General features: G+C 39.8%; 1 protein-coding gene across 1 annotated transcript; it reads left to right on the top strand.

Annotated features, from left to right (window-relative positions):
• The first annotated feature begins 1,264 nt into the window (after nucleotides 1-1,264).
• On the top strand, nucleotides 1,265-26,243 carry LOC132956789 (uncharacterized). Its single transcript, XM_061030418.1, has 22 exons — nucleotides 1,265-2,319; nucleotides 3,030-3,152; nucleotides 5,333-5,467; nucleotides 5,582-5,682; nucleotides 7,024-7,129; nucleotides 7,402-7,552; nucleotides 7,676-7,773; nucleotides 8,563-8,692; nucleotides 9,287-9,373; nucleotides 14,556-15,520; nucleotides 16,211-16,333; nucleotides 19,502-19,636; nucleotides 20,767-20,820; nucleotides 21,572-21,722; nucleotides 21,846-21,948; nucleotides 22,778-22,853; nucleotides 23,001-23,042; nucleotides 23,131-23,258; nucleotides 23,540-23,719; nucleotides 24,485-24,593; nucleotides 25,650-25,838; nucleotides 25,914-26,243. The coding sequence occupies exons 1-22, from the start codon at nucleotides 1,312-1,314 to the stop codon at nucleotides 26,112-26,114; spliced, it is 4,395 nt and encodes a 1,464-aa protein (XP_060886401.1). The 5' UTR covers nucleotides 1,265-1,311; the 3' UTR covers nucleotides 26,115-26,243.

Below are 26,243 nucleotides of genomic sequence, written 5' to 3'. Positions count from 1 at the left end.
GTACAATCAGGCGAACATGACATGAATATTTGATGATGTGTACTGACTCCCTTGTTGTGAGATGACCAAGTTTGTAAAAAATTAAAGAGGACATATTATCTCCCTTCTCCACCTTTTCAAACAGTCCCCCTGTGGTCTAAATGAAACATCTGTGCTGTGCTTTGGTCAAAATATAACATGAATCAATCACCAGAGGAGGTTTGTGACCCTGTATAAACCAGCTCTCTCAGAACGCTCCGTTTTGGTGTGTGTGTCTCTTTAAATGCAATGAAGATTTAAGCTGAAACAGAAACACTTTCATTGGATCTAAGGCTTATCGATGGGATATGACCTCACTGCGCTCTCTGCCCCTCCTCTCTGCCTGGCACTGCCCGGACAGGTCTTCACCTGTGGCTTTAGTGGATACTGCAGTTAGCAGACCATGCTGCTGGAACTGCCGAGTCTTTGCACAAAGTATTTTTAATCTACGCAGCATTACATATCCACGGAATCATTTAGAACTCACGTTGCACCCTTTCACTTTCTGAGCAGAAGCAAACGGAGTGGGGAGGGGGAGCTGTGGAGACAGTCCTGTAGGAGGCGTGATGGGCCAGCTAGCTGTCATTATAATGAAAACAAACAATGGACCGCTGCCCCTGCTATGTGGACCGGTGATGAGCAGTTACATTAAAAAGAGAGTAGATAGGTTTAACTTCGGCTCCGATGGGGCAGGAATCTGTGCCAAGAATCATCTGTGGGTCAGACTCCGGACCAGAGCGGACCCCCACCCCTCCCCCGGTAATCCAGATTAACCAGTCCAGCCCTGATGGTGGCTGACTGCTTTTCTTTCTGGTATCCAGAAGAACAAAAAACAACTTCACAGAGCTGACACTAGATGTCATCCAAATGTCATCACACAAAACACTATGGGCAATGTTGATTCGCCATAACACAGACCAATCAGAAGTACTCAAATGACACGAAAAGCTGATGAGTGAAGACGATAATGTCCTCACCATGTTTCCCTGATTGATGCTCCTCTGGGTAACAAATTCAATCTGGAAGCTGTCATCACCACATGATTATTGGGCTGTGCGAACTAGATGAATGAATGCTAAATGCTAAATGATAGCACACATTATATTTACATATAGCGACATAATTACACTGTCGATTAGATTTCGGTTTCGGCGCGCGCCCTCCTACTTTTCGCACTTCTCTTTTTAACTAGGCGCACTGCGCTTTTACGCACGACTCCACTGACTTTCTGTAGCAGTGCAGAGTGTCATGAGGACCGTCAGTGTATGAGCGACAAGCTGCCATCTCTGCTCGATGATGATCATCCTGCCTGCTCTGTTAATTCTTTGGGGAGAAGCGGCTCAGTGCCTGGAGGAGGATGGAAGATTTAACTTAAAGGGAGACCTCCGTCACTTCGCCGTGGCCAATGGCACGGTTTACATCGCTACTGAGGAGATGCTGTACCAACTAAACCACGACCTGACTCTGGTCCGGAGTCTGAGCCAGAGAGGATTCTTGGCACACATTCCTGGCGCAAAAGACCTGAAGTTAAACCGATCTTCTGATAAGGGGAACGTTACGTTCAGTGTCAACGTGTTATTGCCGCATGTTGCAGACGAAAATGTGATAGTTTGCGGTGTTATTGATAAGGGGTGCGGTTATTGTGAACTGTTGGACTTCAAGAACATTGCCAATGTTCTGTACTGGGAAGAAATCGAAGTAGGTTCTTTGTGGCGCAGCAGTGCGTCCGTGAGCCTCCTGGTGAGTGTGGAGACTCGGACCCGGGCAGAGACTTACATTCTCACCGCCGTGCAGCAATACAAGAAAGAGCCGACAAAGACAGGCTGCCCACCTTTGTCAGATGCAGTGAACCTTTGTAACACGAATAACAATCAACCAGGACTAATATTTTCTATTAATAGCGAAGACATAGATCCTGCGATCACACGGGAAGACGATGTGGAGTTTGTGGATGGATTTCAGATTAATTCCATCATCTATCTTTTCTCCAATCTGCCCTCAAAAGACAGAAACAACAAAGTCCGTCTCCTTTGGCTTGAAGGCAAAGAAGGCAAATATCAGACTCTGAAGTCGCTCCGGGGCGCAACTCTCAGAGTCTCTGATGGAGAGAAAGGACTCAGACTGATCGCCTCCTCGGTGATCCCGGGCGGTCCGCCGGTGCTCTGGTGCGGCGTGTTCAGTGTGGACGGAGGACAAACCAACACCGAACTGGTGCTGTTCGACATCAGCCCTGATCTCACCAGAGAGCAAGATATGGACCCGGACTTCTGCTCTGACTGTCGTGATAAGAAAGAGGAGGAGGTTCGTCATAATGTACAAAAAGTTTCAATAGAGCATAAGAAGTTGTCTCAACACAGAGCTAGTATTTCCAGGTTTATCACACCACACTGAAACAATCTTCCATTTCAAGTGCAAGCAATCTCACGTCCAGAATCAAAAAGAACCCACATAATCATTAATTGGAATCCTTATTGAAATAAATGAGCAAGCTCTAAAAAGCTAGAGAAACAAATGCACGGAGGAAAAGAAGCTCACTTTGTTGCATCATATTTACTACTAATAATCTTAGGGGAAGTTTCTGCATCTAAAAATATTTTCATAATCAAGTAAAAAGTATTGACAGTTAATTCAAAGTGCAATCTTGTCTGGTTGTTTTTTTTTTCGAAAGGAACAAGGCATTGCTGACTTATTTCAAAATGAAAAAAAAAAAGAAATTGAACGTGTCAGGAAATTGTCCTGACTGTTTTTGCAGATTCGTATCACCCATTTAGATATTAATTAATTTTAGATGAGTCTGAGTAAGGTTATATGTCTTTGAAAAATATATATATAAGTATGTATATAATAATAATAATAATAATAATAATAATAATAATAATAATAATAATATAAAATATAGTATAAAATAAAAACAACCCGATGAACGGAAGCTGACAGTAATGAGTCGTAATTGGCCGTTATTATAAACACTGTTGTGATATCTGATGAGGTATTTGTTGTCTCTTTTAAAGCCAAAGACACTGAAGCCAAAGAAGGTGATCTTCAAGCAGAACTACATGACTTCTGTGCTGGCGGTGAGACAGAACAACTGGATGGTTTTCTTCATCGGGACGGGAGATGGGCAGCTCATTAAGGTGAGTGTAAAAAGTGAACATTCACTATCTCAGGAAATTACTAGAGTCTGGAAGCCAACATTACTGCAGACTGGGAGAAGTTAAACGACAGCAAAGAGGGCAGAGAGGGGAATCTAGTTCAGTTCAATAATGATGCTTCAATCAATCAAGCTTTGTTTCTATAGCACCTTTCATACAAATCAAACGCAATTCAAAGGGCTTTACAGCAGCTGATGAATGAGGGAAAAAACACTAAATAGTGACAAAACATGGTAAAAATTAAAATGGATTTAGAAGTAGAGACTAATGCTCACCAAGAAGAATAATAAAAAAAATATATGTAGTCTAAAGAATAAAAAGGTAAAGAGTGAAAAATAAAAATAGTTAAGAAAATAAAAGATTAAAAAAAAAGTTTAAAAAAACCCTAAAAATAGTGATACGACTGAGTAATGAAACCATTAGCCTACATAAAAGCAAGACTGAGTAGGTATGTTTTTTTAACACTACTTTTAAAAGTATTGAAAGTTCCAGATCCTCTGCAGACCGTCCCAGCGCCTTGTAGCATAGTGGCTGAAAGCAGTGTCACGTAAAATCTTTGTTTTTCTCTGTGGAATAATTTAAAGAGAAGAGCTGGAGGATCTTTAGTTCATAAACTAAAAACATCTCTGAGACGTAGTCCAGTGCAAGGCCATGCAGTGCTTAATAAACTAATACAATCCTTTTTAAAATCACAGGAATTAATTGGAGCTGAATGAATATTCTTTGGTAGACCATAAAGGAGAGCATTACAGTAATAGTCAGGAATGATTGCAAAAATCTGGGAATGAATTCAATACCAAGAAAACTCTTCACCAATGTTTTCAGAAAATCCTTAAGAGTGCAGTTGTGGTGCAGTATTGTTTTCTAACTAGTATTCGAGACATTGATATCAGTGAGGACTGGATTTTAAAGATTTTTATTTTTGGGCTTTTTGTGCATTTAATGGAGAGATAGGACAGTGGATAGAGTTGGAAATCAGAGAGAGAAAAAGTGAGGAATGACATGCAGGAGAGGAGCCACAGGTGGGATTTGAACCTGGACAGCCCGCTTGGAAGACTACAGCCTCCATACATGGGGCTCGCACGCTAAACATGCTTGCAATGGATTCAGAATCCTAAAAAAATCCTAGTTTGACCCCTCACACACTACCTCAGATTAACATTTTCAATTTTTCACCAATAAGGTTCTGGGTACCCCAACCCTGAGCAGCTCCCACAGATTTTCTGAGCCTCGATGCCAAACACAAACTAGGTTCACCTCTGGGTGACCTAAAAATGAACCATTTGTAATTAAAATCAGTTAATATTCATTTTAATGTACTGTTTTTACAATAACCAGAGGTAAAACTAGTCGGTCGATGCATCAGGCTAAACGCCGGTGTCCGCAACCTACACTTAGTCTGGATGTGAGGAGACGGTCTGGGCCATTACGCATGGCGGAGATGATTGTTTTTTATTTGCACGAGCTGCTCTTTGTGGCTCACTCCATAGGAAGCTTTGTTATTATTACTCAAACTTTTGTTTTACATCAGTGAAGACAGGAGAAACTGGTAAGAAATGTGGACAGAGCTGAAGACCGTCAGGATGCGCGCGCAGTGCAGCGGTGTGTCTGTCATTAAGTCACGTAACTCTGATACGACTCTGGCAACTTGTGAGCAAATAAAACTAAATAAATATCGCTCCTTCGATCTCTATTGAAAACCTGCATTCTGTGTCACCTCTCTCAGGTGTTCACTCTGTTTTCTGATGTGATGTATTACCAGCGTAAAGCAGGAGCAGCTCGTGATACTCCCTGCTGAGAAGATAGTTCAAAGTGCCCCGTTTAATTAATATTCGTATCATTTTACATAGGTTTTAATACAATTCGGGGAAAATACGTAGCCTATTACAAATATTTAATTTATAAAAAATCTCAAAATATTTTTCAATACATTTCCTCCTTCTTCCCAAAACGGATGAAACTTGCTGTTGGGCCGGATTCGGCCCGCGGGCCGTATGTCTGACATCCCTGCTTTAACCAGATATTCATGCTAATGCAACTGTACTTCAAAAAAAAAAAAAACACAGCCGCCGCTAACTGTGCCTGCAAATAACTTTCCAAATATATCTGTCAGCAGAGCAGCTTAGTCTCACAGAAAGATACAACTATGTGTTCACTTTCAGCTTGCTGTGGACAAGAAGTACCAGACCACGTGTTCCAGAGTGCTCTACAAAACCAGTGACGACCGCAAAGTGTTTCAGACATTACATCTAGATCAGGTGGATCTTAAACATGTGTACGTGCCATTTCAAAACCAGGTAGGTTTATTTCTCTTTTGGATTTATTTGTGGTACCTTTTTTTGACATATGCATGCTGTATTATAAAGTGCTGCTAAGTTGCTGTGTGTTGTGTTGTGTTTTCTTTTTAATAGATAAATCGTGTTCCAGTGTCAAAGTGCAGCACTTACAAAACATTGCAGGACTGTTGGTCTGCGCAGGATCCATACTGTGTTTGGTGCGGATCTGACAAAAGGTCAGAGAAACAACATCTGCAGTTGACGTTGTAGCATGTCCTGGACATGCAAAAAGGGGTGAATAACTTTACTATAGCTAACGGAAGCTCACCTCCCATTAGTTAACTAGACTACTCTTTCCTAGAACTAAGTGAGAGCTCGCTCCCTACCAGCTGATATTCTACCCTTTCTAGTACCTGGTACCCCTAGTACCTGGAGCTATGTAAAATTACTCCACTAACACCCTTTGGAGGACAGATGGACAAGTTATAATCACAGCCCTAGGATTATCTGCCTAACATTAATTTCTAGAATAATTGAATTCAAGAATAACCCCTGGTATAGGACTCTAGATTCGCCCCCTGAGAGGGAATAACTATGAACTCCCCTCGCTAGGATGTTAGGTGTGTATGAGGTGTGTAGTAAAAGTCAGTAGAAGTGTGCTGTGGTGTTACTGCTCAAGCTTACCTTCCGAGGTTCAAAGGGTCCTTAAGGGAGACTCCGGTCTTTGTGGTGTAAATGATTTCAGTCAGAAAATGATTTCAAAAAGTTTCCGAAAATGTATTAAAAAACTTCAAATGATAAAATAAATGCAAATCCAAAACAGTAAAAGTAAAAATGTAAAAATGTAAAAAGTAAAAGCAAAACACAAAGACCAAAGTCTAAACCCGAGAGCGTAGACACTTGAGGTTTTAAAAGATCTTGGTCTCAGAGACTAAGTCCCAAAATGGGGATTCAAAAGTCAGAGTGACGTGGAGTCCTTTAGAAAAGCAAAAAATAACTTCTGTAAAGATTCTGTAAGACCTCAACAAAGCATATTCGCAGAAACGAGATACATCCACAGTTGATACCAAGTTCAACCAAGTTCATGTGTGGTTTTGATGTCAAGGCATACAAGGTAACACAAGTGCTACTAAGTTCATATGTGGTTCTAGCTCGAAGACCGTGAACCAGGCAGATTCGCAAATACGCTATACGCCTACGAGCTCGTATGTGGTTTTGCTCAAATTATGGCACACTCATCCTGACCTCTCAGGTGCGTAGGCACCGCAGGTGTGTGTAGGATTGACAGGAAATATTAATAAAAGCCAAAAACCAAAAGTCATAGCGACTATATGACATATGTATATATAAGTGATATCAAAAGAAAAAGTAAATATGTGAAGTAAATGATAAATTGATTAAATGATAATAAAAGAAAAAGTAAATATATGAAGTAAATTATAAATTGATTAAATGATAATAAAAGAAAAAGTAAATATATCATAAAACAAATTTAACAATTGCATAACTCTCTGATCTTTCAACAACGTCTTCATGCAAATAAACACTTGTTTAAAACTTAATTTTTCTCCTCCTAGCTGTACGTTTGAAGATGACTGCAAAGACTCAGACTGGCTGTCCATTCCTGATGATTCTCAACAGAAGATGGTTTCATACAAAGTTGCACAGGAAAACACTGGACAGGTGCAGGCTATATACAAGTTTTGAACTATTATCAGTTTTCTTTTGAAGGTTCTCAGTCGTCCAGGTCATGGTAACTTGATGTATAATCCAAAAGGCAGCTGGACTTAGTGGAAGTTCTCACGACATTTCACCTTCACTCTGAAAGATTTGTCGAAAAACAATCCTTTCAGAGAAGCGGTGAAACATCTTCCAGAACTTTAACCAGGTACAGTTGCTTTTTGGATGAAATTTTGAATTCCTGTTTCATACTCTCATATCTGGACTTTCCTCAGATCACACTTACCATCCAGATGCATCTGTCGGTGGGCAAGAGTGCACTTTCTAACTTCATCTGTCAATTAGAACATTTTAAAATGAAAAACCCTGAACTACAATTCCCACAGTGCACCTTCATACTTGAAAATACTACATTTCCTGCTCAAGGTAAGCAATTTTATTATTCTAAGATAACCAAGGGAATTGAAGTATTTCAAATCAAGGACAGTCAAGAATTTCATGAAATTAAAAAGGTTAAATATTCCCTGTATTTATTTTTTAACTTAACAGGACTGCCTATTAAACTTAAGGTTGGACTTGGGACGTCAGAACTGTTAGAACGGCTGAACCTTCTCAACTGCACCAAAATTAGTGGACCACCAACATCTGTCTTGTAAGTCTACTATTCATTTTCTACAAATCTTAGTAGAAAATAAGGGATAAGAAAGAATAGCTAAACTTGTCAAGCCCCTATTTTGCAAAGACTGAAATGAACCAAAAAATGATGGAACACAGATAGTTTCCTTAAGATGAGCTATCTAGAGAGGAAGTCTGAAAACCAATGTTTTTCCTTCAAATTTGGGGGATTTCCTGTTATATTTTGGTATATCTGAGGCAGGGATGAGTTTTGCACTTGAATAAGTTGGCAGTTCACAGACTAGTCTCCTTAGAAATCTCTGCTATAAGGTTCAACATGATTACCCATCAGGTGCACACAATTTATCCAAAGGGGTGCCTCAAGGGTCAGTGCTCGGTCCCCTTCTCTTCTCAATATGGACCACCAGACTTGGTGCAAACATCTGCTCTCATGGTTTCTAAACTTCCTGTGTTGAAAAATGAAGTGAAAGAGTTCAGAATAAACCTGTTGGTGTGTTGTTAAAAGATCAGGTTAACGTAAGGTTAAGTTTTAACAGGCTCTACAGACTCTCACCTATGACTCGTCTGCAGCTACAAACGCTTACTGGACTTTTTCAAGCACTTTGTCTCTGAAAGTAGCAAATGAAACCTTGCCCTGTTCCACAACAATAACCTACTACCCAGACCCTGAGTTTACAAGCTTCTCTTCTACAATGACAGGGGACGATGTCCGCATCACCATACAGGTAATTTTAGCACAAATGTTATAAACTAGGAAATCGACAGTTTAAAATCCGCTCATGTCTTTGTTTTCGTTTCAGAAAAAGGCAGACAAACTAGGGATGAACATAACAGAGTTGTCTGTGTGGGGCATTCATGAAGAAAACCGACACCCCTGCATCATGGTGGACCAAGAAACCAATGATGAGACTGAGATTGAATTTTTCACCTGTGAGATCCAAAACACTCGCATTACAAAATTTTGGGAGTTAAAGGTAAAACTTTAAGTCCCGCGACACAAACCCAATCTGGTCAATTAAATCAATCAATCAATAAAATGTGAATGTAACACCAAAGTCTGCAGAAGTATATGCCTTTTAAATACCTTGTGATTATTTCTTTATCCCAGATACAGTATGGAGACAATACAATAAGTCTTAAATCTACATTCCAAAAATGTCAGGAGTTAGAGGTAAAACTTTCAGCCATACAACACTAAGCATGACATTATTATGCAAAAATGAAATGCAAATGTCATTGTAGTAAATGTAGTTGTACAGAAGACCTCAGAAGAATATGTGTTGCCTTTATGTTCCTTTCAAATATGTGTGTGATTATTCCTTTATCCCAGATAGCGTTTGGACACACAATGGTGAACCTTAAATTGGTAACAACGTTGTACATTGTGATGCTGCTACGCCTTGTGCTGATACCTGTCGTTCTAATTGGTAAGTACACAAAGTGTGGGGAAGTGATTTGACCTATGCAGTCACAGGAATGTTTTATTTTTTAATCTAGTTCATGTATGCTTGGTTTTTTGTTCAGCTTTAATAGTGATCATCTGCTGGAGCGAACAGAAGAAGTTCACCTCGAAGAATAAGACGGTTGTGGAGGACCTTGAGCTGAGACAAGGTCAGTGTACAACTTTCACAAACAGGATAACTGTAGTCTGCAGAGAAACTGTTTTTATATGAAAATTTTAAAAAATGAGTGTGTGTGTGGAATATGAAAGAGGTTTTGGTTTCCTCTTTTTTTTTGTAGTTGTCCTTCCATATCCATCATCATCTGATCACTAGCAACTGTGGGCTGGAAAAAAAGGATCGTACCAAGTTCCTTCTACTCTCTCCTACACTGGAGCAAAGATCATCTGCATGGTGTCAGACACCACTCTACATAATCTTGCATTTCCAACTTTTTGTTTCAATTATTAACGTTTAACTTTTTTTCTGGTTGAGTCTTAAGCAGTTATATAATAGCCTTTTAAGACTCTATTCTGCAACAGCACTATAACTAAGACCTGCCGTCATTACCACTTTTTTATATTTTTAGAATTTAGGGGGGCCTATGCCTTCATTTAGACAGTTGATAAAGTAGGAAATTGGGAGAGAGAGGGAGAGTGGGGAATGAAAATGGCAAAGCGTTGAGGGTCAGGATTGAAGCTTGAAAAGGGGTTAAGAAGTTGCATGCTCATGAATCTTATCCATTTCATTTCAGGCAGTCCTTCATCATATGTTTATCAGGCAATTTTATAGCAAAGAAGAGGGATAGGATTTATCAGAAAGATTTACAATCATTCAATTTTTATCATTCAACCATTTTCTTATAGAGCTATGAAGTTTATATACAAACTTAAAATCGCAAAATACTAACAAAGATTATCTCAGGAGACTTTTCAAAAAGAGCAGGTAACTTAACTTACAGACAGGGACATCTTGCAAGCCAAACATCTTTAAGTTAGAGTGGGGTCAAGGGTTCCTTTCTTGAAAAAAGATGGGAAGAATGATGCCATTTTCTACATTTTGAAACTTTTATAATCAAAGACAAAATTTGTATTGTTTCCCGATGAGTCTGTGGAAACCTCATTAATATCATGGAAAATTCCTCACATGCTAATTGCTCATTTCTTTGTAATGTTCTTTTTCTTCAAAATATCTCTTTAATATTTTAATATTATGTATCATTACGGAATATTATTGAATTGAATAAAGAATTCTTTTTTTTAATGCCAAGATATGAGAAAAATCCTGTCTGATTTTCTTTTCTTTTTTTTATCTGAGGGGGCTGTCAATGTCAATTATAATGTAAAAAAAAAATAAGAATGTTGCAATTATTAAATAACAGTATAGTTATGATAATATGACTGAATATAAATGAATCAGTTGAAGTCAACAGATCCTGTATTGGCATAATGTATAGTTATAGAAGTTATACAGACATTCATATTTGTAGATGTTTGAGCCACAATTCATTCCCATCATTCTCTCAGCTGTGTGCAGTTTGATGCTAATAAGCTAATAAAAGAGAACACCTTTATTGTCACGTATACACATACATACAGCAACACAAACATACTATATTAATTTTAGAAATGTAAAGTAAAAAGAAAACAAGTGAGGTCTTCTGTACTAATTCTACATTTTGTTGTGACATACAGTAAGGATATTGATGCACAATGTTATCGCACATCAAATATAATTTCCCTTTATAGTTGCCCATGCTGATGCTGGAGGGGATCATGAGACATGACGTGCACATGGTTGTAAGTGTGACTTGTAACCGTCATGAAGCTGGCTCTGCGCAGGCAAAGTGATGTTGTAGTTTCATCCAATGTTATTTGGCTTCTCGCACTACTATAGTGAACAATGTCTATGCTACTAAACATCAGCATGCTGCATGTACCACTGCTCCTAGAACAACTTCACAGAAATGCTAACATGTCAGTTACTGTTCGAAGACATTGCATAATGATTGTAATTATTTAAAAACATAATCTCATCATTCAACTGAGCCTCAAGTTCACAAATGCAGCCATTTCTTTTTTCTCATTTCTTTTTTTCACGGTCATGGAAGTTTACAAGAGATGTGTTGTAGCGTCATCTTCTGATGGGTTTATGCAAACATGTTTTATGCAAAGTAAGTGTTCATCAATCAATAAATCAACATGAATATCCTTTAAAATCAAAACCAGAAGTAGTTTATGACATTTTAGATGTTTAAAAAAGTCTAGGCCGTGTTTTTTTTTTTCTTCAAAATATTAATCGCATGGATTCAACAAAATCCACCCTGAGCAATCCCTTGGCAACAGTGACAAAGTTTTTTTTTTATTTGAGTGAAATTAGCCTTTAGCAAACCGAATGCATTCATGGACAGCAATCTGCCATATCTGGTTTGGTGACAGGAGGCACGAGTCCCCCAGAGGTCTAAGCTTATAGCAGAACAAGGAGGGGCTTGCAGAACTGATTCAGCTTCCATGTTTTAAACCTACCCTACAACACAGAGACGTTGGTTGTCCTCTGTGAAACAAACTTACATATTAATATTATTCCACACAAGCCATGCTTGAAGGCTATGCCTCCCATACTACTTTTGGAGACTTGATGTAAGCCTGGATTCTGCTAGCACAATGTTCTCGGGTAATAGAGTGACATGATCTTTAATAATTAATGATGGGTTTAATCTTTGATTCTGATGTTTCAGATGTGAGAGAGTTTGTAGCGACTTCGGTTGTGAAGCGGAGGGTCGCCCGTTCAAGTCTGGATATGGACAAGGTCTGGAAATTGGTGTGGTAGCTGGAGCACTGTCAAGGTGCCCTTGAGTCAGGAACCAAAACTCAAATTGCTCTGGCGCTCTTTCAAGTGCAACCCCTCACTCTAACATCTCTTCATTATTGGGGCAGCGGTAGCTCAGTCTGTAGGGACTTGGGTTGGGAACCAGAGGGTCACCGGTTCAAGTGCGGACCAAGCATTGAAGTTGGTCTGCTAGCTGGAGAGGTGCCAGATCACCTCCTGAGCACTGCAGAGGTGCCCTTGAGCAAGGCACCAAACCCCCTCCCCACCACCAGCTCCATCATTCTGACATCTCTCCCTTAGTGCATGTCCACAGGATCCTGTTTGTGTGCATGTGTGTATATACTTCAGCCTATGTGTGTGTTGCATGACTACAGAGTGTAAAAACTGAAATTTCCCCTTGCAGGGATCAATAAAAGTAAATCTTAAATCTTCATTAGTGCATATAGGATCCTGATTGTGTATTTTGGCCAATGTGTGTGTAGCATGTCTCAATAACAGTGTAAAATTAATTTCCCCTCATGGGATTAATTAAGGATTTCTTCTTCGTCTTCTTAATGAATTGCTATTCAGTGCATAAATGTAAGTGGTGAGTGTGGTGGGAGAGGAATAAATATTCTGTAGTAGTTGAGCGTTAAATCAACAACTTGCTTCAGATGCAAACCAGTTATGAACTATCAACGCCTCTAAACTTCATGTCAAAAACTGTCTTTAAGCTGTGAGGTAGTCTGGCATTTTTCTCTCAAACTGGCCCCTTACAATCGTACAATCAGGCGAACATGACATGAATATTTGATGATGTGTACTGACTCCCTTGTGGTCAGAGATGACCAAGTTTGTAAAAAATTAAAGAGGACATAATATCCTCCTTCTCCACCTTTTCAAACAGTCCCCCTGTGGTCTAAATGAAACATCTGAGCTGTGCTTTGGTCAAAATATAACATGAATCAAGCACCAGAGGAGGTTTGTGACCCTGTATAAACCAGCTCTCTCAGAACGCTCCGTTTTGGTGTGTGTGTCTCTTTAAATGCAATGACCACCCCTGAGTTTTCCTGGTAGACATCACTCCTTTGCTAGCGAGAATAAAAATGGCGGACCTACGAAAAAGTTGTTCGAGGCTGGGGGTGGAGTCCATGAGTGGAGATACCAGGGGAGAGGAGTGTATTTTTTTTTTACTAGAATCCCACTGTGACATCACAAGGAGAGCAAATTTTGCAGACTTATGCAGACCACAAACAAAGGACTGGATGGGTTTATTTCACATTTTGTGGGTCAGTAGACACTCAGGTTACCCAAATATATGTTCAGAAACACTGTAGAAGTGAATTTTTCATAATATGTCCCCTTTAAGCAATGTGAAATTTGAACTGTATCAATACTTTAAGTAGTCAGACTTTATATAGTTGGAAAACTAGTCACAGTCTTCCAAGATTATAACCATCTCTGGCATACATTTTAGCACAGAGGAGCAAAAGATTTAAGCTGAAACAGAAACACTTTCATTGGATCTAAGGCTTATCGATGGGATATGACCTCACTGCGCTCTCTGCCCCTCCTCTCTGCCTGGCACTGCCCGGACAGGTCTTCACCTGTGGCTTTAGTGGATACTGCAGTTAGCAGACCATGCTGCTGGAACTGCCGAGTCTTTGCACAAAGTATTTTTAATCTACGCAGCATTACATATCCATGGAATCATTTAGAACTCACGTTGCACCCTTGCACTTTCTGAGCAGAAGCAAACGGAGTGGGGAGGGGGAGCTATGGAGACAGTCCTGTAGGAGGCGTGATGGGCCAGCTAGCTGTCATTATAATGAAAACAAACAATGGACCGCTGCCCCTGCTATGTGGACCGGTGATGAGCAGTTACATTAAAAAGAGAGTAGATAGGTTTAACTTCGGCTCCGATGGGGCAGGAATCTGTGCCAAGAATCATCTGTGGGTCAGACTCCGGACCAGAGCGGACCCCCACCCCTCCCCCGGTAATCCAGATTAACCAGTCCAGCCCTGATGGTGGCTGACTGCTTTTCTTTCTGGAGAAGAGCTGACACTAGATGTCATCCAAATGTCATCACACAAAACACTATGGGCAATGTTGATTCGCCATAACACAGACCAATCAGAAGTACTCAAATGACACGAAAAGCTGATGAGTGAAGACGATAATGTCCTCACCATGTTTCCCTGATTGATGCTCCTCTGGATAACAAATTAAATCTGGAAGCTGTCATCACCCCCATGATTATTGGGCTGTGCGAACTAGATGAATGAATGCTAAATGCTAAATGATAGCACACATTATATTTACATAAAGCGACATAATTACACTGTCGATTAGATTTCGGTTTCGGCGCCCTCCTACTTTTCGCACTTCTCTTTTTAACTAGGCGCACTGCGCTTTTACGCACGACTCCACTGACTTTCTGTAGCAGTGCAGAGTGTCATGAGGACCGTCAGTGTATGAGCGACAAGCTGCCATCTCTGCACGATGATGATCCTCCTGCCTGCTCTGTTAATTCTTTGGGGAGAAGCGGCTCAGTGCCTGGAGGAGGATGGAAGATTTAACTTAAAGGGAGACCTCCGTCACTTCGCCGTGGCGAATGGCACGGTTTACATCGCTACTGAGGAGATGCTGTACCAACTAAACCACGACCTGACTCTGGTCCGGAGTCTGAGCCAGAGAGGATTCTTGGCACACATTCCTGGCACATCTGAGCTAAAGTTAACCCGATCTTCTGATAAGGGGAACGTTACGTTCAGTGTCAACGTGTTATTGCCGCATGTTGCAGACGAAAATGTGATAGTTTGCGGTGTTATTGATAAGGGGTGCGGTTATTGTGAACTGTTGAACTTCAAGAACATTGCCAATGTGCTGTACTGGGAAGAAATCGAAGTAGGTTCTTTGTGGCGCAGCAGTGCGTCCGTGAGCCTCCTGGTGAGTGTGGAGACTCGGACCCGGGCAGAGACTTACATTCTCACCGCCGTGCAGCAATACAAGAAAGAGCCGACAAAGACAGGCTGCCCACCTTTGTCAGATGCAGTGAACCTTTGGAACACGAATAACAATCAACCAGGACTAATATTTTCTATTAATAGCGAAGACATGGATCCTGCGATCACACGGGAAGACGATGTGGAGTTTGTGGATGGATTTCAGATTAATTCCATCATCTATCTTTTCTCCAATCTGCCCTCAAAAGACAGAAACAACAAAGTCCGTCTCCTTTGGCTTGAAGGCAAAGAAGGCAAATATCAGACTCTGAAGTCGCTCCGGGGCGCAACTCTCAGAGTCTCTGATGGAGAGAAAGGACTCAGACTGATCGCCTCCTCTGTGATCCCGGGCGGTCCGCCGGTGCTCTGGTGCGGCGTGTTCAGTGTGGACGGAGGACAAACCAACACCGAGCTGGTGCTGTTCGACATCAGCCCTGACCTCACCAGAGAGCAAGATATGGACCAGGACTTCTGCTCTGACTGTCGTGATAAGCCAGTGGATGAGGTGCGTCATAATGTACAAAAAGTTTCAATAGAGCATAAGAAGTTGTCTCAACACAGAGCTAGTATTTCCAGGTTTATCACACCACACTGAAACAATCTTCCATTTCAAGTGCAAGCAATCTCACGTCCAGAATCAAAAAGAACCCGCATAATCATTAATTGGAATCCTTATTGAAATAAATGAGCAAGCTCTAAAAAGCTAGAGAAACAAATGCACGGAGGAAAAGAAGCTCACTTTGTTGCATCATATTTACTACTAATAATCTTAGGGGAAGTTTCTGCATCTAAAAACATTTTCATAATCAAGTAAAAAGTATTGACAGTTAATTCAAAGTGCAATCTTGTCTGGTTGTCAGTTCTTTTTCGAAAGGAACAAGGCATTGCTGACTTATTTCAAAATGAAAAAAAGAAAAAATTAAACGTGTCAGGAAATTGTCCTGACTGTTTCTGCAGATTCATATCACCCATTTAGATATTAATTCATTTTAGATGAGTCTGAGTAATGTTATATGTCTTTAAAAATATATATATTCATAAAGTATGATTCATAAAGTATGTATATAATAATATAAAATATAGTATAAAATAAAAACAACCCGATGAACGGAAGCTGACATTAATGAGTCGTAATTGGCCGTTATTATAAACACTGTTGTGATATCTGATGAGGTATTTGTTGTCTCTTTTAAAGCCAAAGACACTGAAGCCGAAGAAGGTGATCTTCAAGCAGAACTACATGACTTCTGTGCTGGCGGTGAGACAGAAAAACTGGATGGTTTTCTTCATCGGGACGGGAGATGGGCAGCTCATTAAGGTGAGTGTAAAAAGTGAACATTCACTATCTCAGGAAATTATTTTGAAAGAAGAAGAGTCTGGAAGCCAACATTACTGCAGACTGGGAGAAGTTAAACGACAGCAAAGAGGGCAGAGAGGGGAATCTAGTTCAGTTCAATAATGATGCTTCAATCAATCAAGCTTTGTTTCTATAGCACCTTTCATACAAATCAAACGCAATTCAAAGGGCTTTACAGCAGCTGATGAATGAGGGAAAAACACTAGTGACAAAACATGGTAAAACTTAAAATGGATTTAGAAGTAGAGACTAATGCTCACCAAGAGGAATAATAAAAAAATATGTAAAAAGGTAAAGAGTGAAAAATAAAAATAGTTAAGAAAATAAAAGATTAAAGAAACAAATACAAATAGTGATACGACTAAGAAATAAAACCATTAGCCTACATAAAAGCCAGACTGAGTAGGTATGTTTTTTTAACACTACTTTTAAGTATTGATAGTTCCAGATCCTCTGCAGACCGTCCCAGCGCCTTGTAGCGTAGTGGCTGAAAGCAGTGTCACCTAAAATCTTTGTTTTTCTCTGTGGAATAATTTAAAGAGAAGAGCTGGAGGATCTTTAGTTCATAAACTAAAAACATCTCTGAGACGTAGTCCAGTGCAAGGCCATGCAGTGCTTAATAAACTAATACAATCCTTTTTAAAATCACAGGAATTAATTGGAGCTGAATGAATATTCTTTGGTAGACCATAAAGGAGAGCGTTACAGTAAAATAAATATAGGAATGAATTCAATACCAAGAAAACTCTTCACCAATGTGTTCAGAAAATCCTTAAGAGCTGCTTAAAGTTGGGTTTTCTTCTGGGTCAGGCCCATAGATACAGCAAATTGGATGGACAGGCCTGGCTTGGGTCCGGTCAGCCTGGATATTTCGGGCCCAATCGAAGCTCTAATTTGACATTGTGGTGCAGTATTGTTTTCTAACTAGTATTCGAGACATTGATATCAGTGAGGACTGTATTTTAAAGATTTTTATTTTTGGGCTTTTTGTGCATTTAATGGAGAGATAGGACAGTGGATAGAGTTGGAAATCAGAGAGAGAAAAAGTGAGGAATGACATGCGGGAGAGGAGCCACAGGCGGGATTTGAATCTGGACCGCCCGCTTGGAAGACTACAGCCTCCATACATGGGGCTCGCACACTAACCAATGTACCACCAAGGAGTGGATTTTGTGCTAAACATGCTTGCAATGGATTCAGAATCCTAAAAAAATCCTAGTTTGACCCCTCACACACATTTTCAATTTTTCACCAATAATGTTCTGGGTACCCCAACCCTGAGCAGCTCCCACAGATTTCCTGAGCCTCGATGCCAAACACAAACTATGTTCTGCTGTAATAAATATTGCGTTGATGTCGCTGGACTTGGAGCCAATTTCTTTTTCTTACACGTTTTCTACACTTCATGGTGTCGGAGGTGAACAAGCGTTTCGCTGAGGCTGAAAGTCACCAATTAACAAATGCTTTAATTGTATGATTAGAATAAAAGACAAAAAAGGTACTTGCAATTTTTTTTTTAAATATACAACATTACAGTAGACAACATCAATAATTATGTTTTGTTTGAGATTATTATATTATGTTTTAATATTGCTGTTCAAGGTCATAGAAACTTTGACTCAGGTTATTCTACCTGCCCTGGGATCAGTGCATTAGAGAGAGAGAGAGAGAGAGAGAGAGAGAGAGAAAGAGAGACTTTAGATCTGTGTGTGTCAGGCCACAGCACCGTTTGCACTCGTTAAGGTTCATTACAGATAAAACCTGCTCACATGAATATGTTGTCACAAACACACAGAGTGTCTTTGATGCAAAGACCGAAGTCATCTTCAGGTATTTTAGTGTTAGGCATTATAAAATTATAACATGTTTCCAAACCAACAGACTTGAGTTGATCCTTCAGCGTTGCGCACTGCAGTCTGATCAGCTCTGTGTGGAGTTCACCTTCTTCAACTAAGTAAACTCAGTTAAACCACTTTTGATATGAGTCTGGCAGTCCGTTCTTCTACGTGTCCGCACTATCGTGATCTAACTCTGTCACTGACTTTTTATGCGCCATGAATCTGTGCCATGATGTGCATGATATCGTATTTGGATAAGAATGAAATGTTCAGTAATAGTTATATTTTTACGGTCTGATGAAAGCTGGTGATAAAGGTGCAACAGTAGGCTACTGCATTTAGAAGTGATGTCGCGCTGAAACTTTTAGGTGATCAACACAACACGTTCACCTCTGGGTGACCTAAAAATGAACCATCTGTAATTAAAATCAGTTAATATTCATTTTAATTGACTGTTTTTACAATAACCAGAGGTAAAACTAGTCGGTCGATGCATCAGGCTAAACGCCGGTGTCCGCAACCTACACTTAGTCTGGATGTGAGGAGATGGTCTGGGCCATTACGCATGGCGGAGATGATTGTTTTTTATTTGCACGAGCTGCTCTTTGTGGCTCACTCCATAGGAAGCTTTGTTATTATTACTCAAACTTTTGTTTTACATCAGTGAAGACAGGAGAAACTGGTAAGAAGTGTGGACAGAGCTGAAGACCGTCAGGATGCGCGCGCAGTGCAGCGGTGTGTCTGTCGTTAAGTCCCGTAGCTCTGATACGACTCTGGCAACTTGTGAGCAAATAAAACTAAAGAAATATCGCTCCTTCGATCTCTATTGAAAACCTGCATTCTGTGTCACCTCTCTCAGGTGTTCAGTCTGTTTTCTGATGTGATGTATTACCAGCGTAAAGCAGGAGCAGCTCGTGATACTCCCTGCTGAGAAGATAGTTCAAAGTGCCCCGTTTAATTAATATTCGTATCATTTTACATAGGTTTTAATACAATTCGGGGAAAATACGTAGCCTATTACAAATATTTAATTTATAAAAAATCTCAAAATATTTTTCAATACATTTCCTCCTTCTTCCCAAAACGGATGAAACTTGCTGTCGGGCCGGATACGGCAACAGATGTCTGACATCCCTGCTTTAACCAGACATTCATGCTAATGCAACTGTACTTCAAAAAAAAAAAAAGACCACAGCCGCCGCTAACTGTGCCTGCAAATAACTTTCCAAATATATCCGTCAGCAGAGCAGCTTAGTCTCACAGAAAGATACAACTATGTGTTCACTTTCAGCTTGCTGTGGACAAGAAGTACCAGACCACGTGTTCCAGAGTGCTCTACAAAACCAGTGACGACCGCAAAGTGTTTCAGACATTACATCTAGATCAGGTGGATCTTAAACATGTGTACGTGCCATTTCAAAACCAGGTAGGTTTATTTCTCTTTTGGATTTATTTGCGGTACCTTTTTTTGACATATGCATGCTATATTATAAAGTGTTGCTAAGTTGCTTTGTATTGTGTTGTGTTTTCTTTTTAATAGATAAATCGTGTTCCAGTGTCAAAGTGCAGCACTTACAAAACATTGCAGGACTGTTGGTCTGCGCAGGATCCGTACTGTGTTTGGTGCGGATCTGACAAAAGGTCAGAGAAACAACATCTGCAGTTGACGTTGTAGCATGTCCTGGACATGCAAAAAGGGGTGAATAACTTTACTATAGCTAACGGAAGCTCACCTCCCATTAGTTAACTAGACTACTCTTTCCTAGAACTAAGTGAGAGCTCGCTCCCTACCAGCCGATATTCTGCCCTTTCTAGTACCTGGTACCCCTAGTACCTGGAGCTATGTAAAATTACTCCACTAACACCCTTTGGAGGACAGATGGACAAGTTATAATCACAGCCCTAGGATTATCTGCCTAACATTAATTTCTAGAATAATTGAATTCAAGAATAACCCCTGGTATAGGACACTAGATTCGCCCCCTGAGAGGGAATAACTATGAACTCCCCTCGCTAGGATGTTAGGTGTGTATGAGGTGTGTAGTAAAAGTCAGTAGAAGTGTGCCGTGGTGTTACTGCTCAAGCTTACCTTTCGAGGTTCACGGGGTCCTTAAGGGAGACTCCGGTCTTTGTGGTGTAAATGATTTCAGTCAGAAAATGATTTCAAAAAGTTTCCGAAAATGTATTAAAAAACTTCAAATGATAAAATAAATGCAAATACAAAACAGTAAAAGTAAAAATATAAAAATGTAAAAAGTAAAAGCAAAACACAAAGACCAAAGTCTAAACCCGAGAGTGTAGACACTTGAGGTTTTAAAAGATCTTGGTCTCAGAGACTAAGTCCCAAAATGTGGATTCAAAAGTCAGAGTGACGTGGAGTCCTTTAGAAAAGCAAAAAATAACTTCTGTAAAGATTCTGTAAGACCTCAACAAAGCATATTCGCAGAAACGAGATACATCCACAGTTGATACCAAGTTCAACCAAGTTCATGTGTGGTTTTGATGTCAAGGCATACAAGGTAACACAAGTGATACTAAGTTCATATGTGGTTCTAGTTCGAAGACCGTGAACCAGGCAGATTCGCAAATACGCTATACGCCTACGAGCTGGTATGTGGTTTTGCTCAAATTATGGCACACTCATCCTGACCTCTCAGGTGCGTAGGCACCGCAGGTGTGTGTAGGATTGACAGGAAATATTAATAAAGCCAAAAACCAAAAGTCATAGCGACTATATGACATATGTATATATAAGTGATATCAAAAGAAAAAGTAAATATGTGAAGTAAATGATAAATTGATTAAATGATAATAAAAGAAAAAGTAAATATATGAAGTAAATTATAAATTGATTAAATGATAATAAAAGAAAAAGTAAATATATGATAAAACAAATTCAACAATTGCATAACTCTTTCTGATCTTTCAACAACGTCTTCATGCAAATAAACACTTGTTTAAAACTTAATTTTTCTCCTCCTAGCTGTACGTTTGAAGATGACTGCAAAGACTCAGACTGGCTGTCCATTCCTGATGATTCTCAACAGAAGATGGTTTCATACAAAGTTGCACAGGAAAACACTGGACAGGTGCAGGCTATATACAAGTTTTGAACTATTATCAGTTTTCTTTTGAAGGTTCTCAGTCGTCCAGGTCATGGTAACTTGAAGTATAATCCAAAAGGCAGCTGGACTTAGTGGAAGTTCTCACGACATTTCACCTTCACTCTGAAAGATTGGTCCAAAGAAAATCCTTTCAGAGAAGAGGTGAAACATCTTCCAGAACTTTAACCAAGTACAGTTGCTTTTTGGATGAAACTTTGAATTCCTGTTTCATACTCTCATATCTGGACTTTTCTCAGATCACACTTACCATCCAGATGCATCTGTCGGTGGGCAAGAGTGCACTTTCTAACTTCATCTGTCAATTAGAACATTTTAAAATGAAAAACCATGAACTACAATTCCCGCAGTGCACCTTCATACTTGAAAATACTACATTTCCTGCTCAAGGTAAGCAATTTTATTATTCTAAGATAACCAAGGGAATTAAAGTATTTCAAATCAAGGACAGTCAAGAATTTCATGAAATTAAAAAGGTTAAATATTCCCTGTATTTATTTTTTAACTTAACAGGACTGCCTATTAAACTTAAGGTTGGACTTGGGACGTCAGAACTGTTAGAACGGCTGAACCTTCTCAACTGCACCAAAATTAGTGGACCACCAACATCTGTCTTGTAAGTCTACTATTCATTTTCTACAAATCTTAGTAGAAAATAAGGGATAAGAAAGAATAGCTAAACTTGTCATGCCCCTATTTTGCAAAGACTGAAATGAACCAAAAAATGATGGAAAACAGATAGTTTCCTTAAGATGAGCTATCTAGAGAGGAAGTCTGAAAACCAATGTTTTTCCTTCAAATTTGGGGGATTTCCTGTTATATTTTGGTATATCTGAGGCAGGGATGAGTTTTGCACTTGAATAATTTGACAGTTCACAGACTAGTCTCCTTAGAAATCTCTGCTATAAGGTTCAACATGATTACCCATCAGGTGCACACAATTTGTCCAAAGGGGTGCCTCAAGGGTCAGTGCTCGGTCCCCTTCTCTTCTCAATATACACCACCACACTTGGTGCAAATATCTGCTCTCATGGTTTCTCATACCATTGCTATGCTGACGATACTTAGCTCTTCCTGTCATTCCTGCCAGATGACTTCACAGTCCCAGCAAGAATTTTGTCATGCCTTGTTAATGTCTCGAAATGTATGAATGAACACCACCTTCAACTCTAGCTAACATTTAAGGTTCACATGGCCTTGATTTCCTCAACATGATCCTTTCCAGTTGCCCTGTACTGCATCAGGAAGATCCGACCCTGTTAGAGATAAGCTGCAACTTCCTGTGTTGAAAAATGAAGTGAAAGAGTTCAGAAATACCTGTTGGTGTGTTGTTAAAAGATCAGGTTAACTTAAGGTTAAGTTTTAACAAAAACAATGACATTTCCCCTTAACCGGACCAAGTAGCGCTGTGCCTAAGAAAACTACATGAACTGTTTTGTCTTCAGGTGTCGGCAGTGCATTGATGCTGGGTGTAGCTGGACCACAAACGGATGTTCCTGGGCCAATAAAGGAGTAGGAAATGTAATTATTTTTATTTTTATTTACTGTTATAATCCTTAAGCTTCATTTTTGTACTGTTTCATGTTTTTGAACTTTGTTAGCTTAATCCCTTTCCAACGCATGTCATGGAAACCTGCCTAAACATATTCTACTCACCTTCTCCTGCAGGACGGTGTTTGCCAGATGATGGAGTCATGGATGAACTTCTCAGTGAGTCTGAACCGTAACTCTCACACACTGTTTTCCCTCGTTTTCACCTCATTCACATAATAATAATCTAGTGCACATTTCATTTCAGAGACCACAGATCTCCTCCATCACTCCCAGTGTTGTGTCCTTCTACGGCAGAAACAATGCAGTGTTGAAGGGTTTTAACCTCAGTTCTGTGATCAGAGTGAGGTTCCAGGCAGACTGCACACCACAAGAGTGAGTTATTTCTAACACTCTTAACATTTCATTTAACAATTCAATAGCTTATTTCACACATGCAATTTCTAGAAAACTGAATTGTTTTCAGACAATTTTATTTGGATGGATGCAATCTGTAGACACCAACTTTTACATTTAAAATGGGTGTTAAATTATTTTGTGGCAGATTTTGGTGCAATGCTTCTTACTATGATGTTTTAAAAAAGTTTCCCATGCAGACAAGTGAATATTGATGTACGACTAACAACTGTTGTTTCTCTCTCTGTTATTTTATTCAGGTTTCCTGTTTGGGACAACACTGGTGAAAATCTGACCTTTCACATTCCCAGTGCAGAAAATAAAGGAGTAGTCAAAGTATGCCTTCTCCTCCCAGATGGCAGTTGCCATGGCAGCGCCAAAATCACCTACCGATCGGCACCATCCTGCACGAGTATTTCACCCAAAAGCACTTGGATAAGGTATGACTGTTTTAAAACAGTGTTTCCTAACCTTTGTTGCTTGGAGCCTGGCCACTTGTATCTTAGCCTCACCTCTGAGATCTTTGGCGCCCCTTCTAGGGGGGCCCGGACACCCAGTTGGGAACAAATGTTTTAGGACTACAAAAATGATAACAAATGCAGATACACAGACTTTGATTACCAAGCCTTATTTGTGGACAAAACATGACTGGTTAAGTTAAATACATCAAAAAACATTTGAAGACAATTCAAACACACAAACATTTGATACTGACTCCTGTAACATTACAAATACTCTCCACAGTTCTGGTTTTCATGTGTTCATGGCAGATTTTGTCATGTTTCCAATTAATTGATATGTAAAAATTGACCTGAGGGCCACGTTGAGGGTTGATGGGGGCTGCATGTGGCCCCCGGTCCATCAATTGCCCACCCCTGCTCTAGAGCATTTTTGTTCATTTATACCTAAAACATTAAAAAAAAAATTCACTCATTTCCATCTAAACTATTTTCAGTTATTTTGCACGCTTTGCTACCATAATTGTGCTCGTGGCAGTATGTCTTTTCTAAACCAGTCCGGATCGTTATGTCTTTAGTAAAAAATCTATCTTTAAGGACCCATATTAATAATTTGTTGGAATCCCAGATTTATGTGGAAGCGATAGATGCTTGTTCCATAACCATATGAGGCCATCATGGTAAGAACCCTCCCTGGTATCCAATGTGCACTAAAATCGTTCTTGTTTGCTGCTCTGTGTCTCATAGTGGAAACCGGAAGATCAAATTAATGGGATCTCTCCTGGAGCTTGTGGAAGCTATCAAACACAGCAAAGTCGTGCAGGAAGTCAGACTGCCCAGTAACAACACCTATCAGGTCTGTGGACACTATTTTTACATTACTCATGTCACATCATATCATGCTGCCTGATTCAACCTCATTTCCTAAAAGGTTTTGTCACTTCTCAAACTGGAGCAGCTGTGGTCAGGGTTTTGATCCCCAGCTTCTGCAGCCACATGTCCAATGTGTCCTTGGGCATGACATTTAACCCCAAGTTTCTCCCACTGCTTTGTCAGCAGCGTATAAACGTGTAAGAATTGGATCATTTACTTCTGATGGACTCTTTACTCAGCAGCCTCTACCATCAGCGTGTGAATGTGTAGGTGTGACCTGTGGTGTAAAAGTGCTTTGAGTAGTCAGAAGACTAGAAAACGGCTATACAAGCTCAAGTCCATTTACCATTTAATGTTTAGAAATTAGTCCATGCATTGATTTCAACCAGGTTAGACTGCTGCAATGCTCTGTATGCCGGGCTATCCAAACAATCAATGAGACAACTCCAACTTATTCCAAATTCAGCAGCCAGAGTCCTGACACACACACACAAGCTAATTTGAAAATATGACTCCCGTCCTCAATCTCCATTGGCTCCCCGTGCTATACAGAATCACCTTTAAAATCCTGTTATTAGTCCATAAAGCACTTAAGGGTTCAGCTCCCAAGTATCCGTTTGACTTGTTCACAGACTTCAACCCTACCAGGGCCCTCAGGTCATCAAGTGAAGATCTGTTAGTCGTACCAAGAATTAAATCATTTAGTGTAATTGCTATGTGATGTCTCTGATGTGCATTGGATGTGTGCTTTTTAAAAGTTAGATTTCTGTATCTGTATCATGATTGTTGAAGTACCTGTTTGTTTCTTGAATTCCTGTGTTTATATCATCAGTGTAAAGCACATTGAGCTTCCCTGTAATGGAATGTGCTTTATGTATTTTATTCTATTCAACAGAACATTGCATTAGATGAGTAAACTTGAAGTCACTTAAATGTAGACACATTTTCATGATGTAACATTGCATTGCTCAGTTATCAAGCTTGTCTAGTCACAACATGCAGCACACAGTTTATATATTAAATGAATATCTTTTAACAGGCTCTACAGACTCTCACCTATGACTCGCCTGCAGCTACAAACGCTTACTCAACTTTTTCGAGCACTTTGTCTCTGAAAGTAGCAAATGAAACCTTGCCCTGTTCCACAACAATAACCTACTACCCAGACCCTGAGTTTACAAGCTTCTCTTCTACACTGACAGGGAACAATGTCCGCATCACCATACAGGTAATTTTAGCACAAATGTTATAAACTAGGAAATCGACAGTTTGAAATCCGCTCAAGTCTTTGTTTTCGTTTCAGAAAAAGGCAGACAAACTAGGGATGAACATAACAGAGTTGTCTGTGTGGGGCATTCATGAAGAAAACCGACACCCCTGCATCATGGTGGACCAAGAAACCAATGATGAGACTGAGATTGAATTTTTCACCTGTGAGATCCGAAACACTCGCATTGCTACATTTCAGGAGTTAGAGGTAAAACTTTCAGCCATACAACACTAAGCATGACATTATTATGCAAAAATGAAATGCAAATGTTATTGTAGTAAATGTAGTTGTACAGAAGACCTCAGAAGAATATGTGTTGCCTTTATGTTCTTTTCAAATATGTGTGTGATTATTCCTTTATCC

The sequence above is a fragment of the Labrus mixtus genome, chromosome 22 (assembly GCF_963584025.1).
Source record: "Labrus mixtus chromosome 22, fLabMix1.1, whole genome shotgun sequence".
In the NCBI taxonomy this organism is placed as follows: domain Eukaryota; kingdom Metazoa; phylum Chordata; class Actinopteri; order Labriformes; family Labridae; genus Labrus; species Labrus mixtus.
This window is presented reverse-complemented; position numbering and strand designations above follow the sequence as displayed.

Bases quoted from the DNA above. Each gene is read 5' to 3' on its own strand.
- LOC132956789 (XM_061030418.1), top strand. From the start codon at position 1,312: ATGATGATCATCCTGCCTGCTCTGTTAATTCTTTGGGGAGAAGCGGCT. The intron at 16,334-19,501 runs GTGAGTGTAAAA...GTTCACTTTCAG, and splicing joins GAGATGGGCAGCTCATTAAG to CTTGCTGTGGACAAGAAGTA. The intron at 22,854-23,000 runs GTAATTATTTTT...CTTCTCCTGCAG, and splicing joins CCAATAAAGGAGTAGGAAAT to GACGGTGTTTGCCAGATGAT.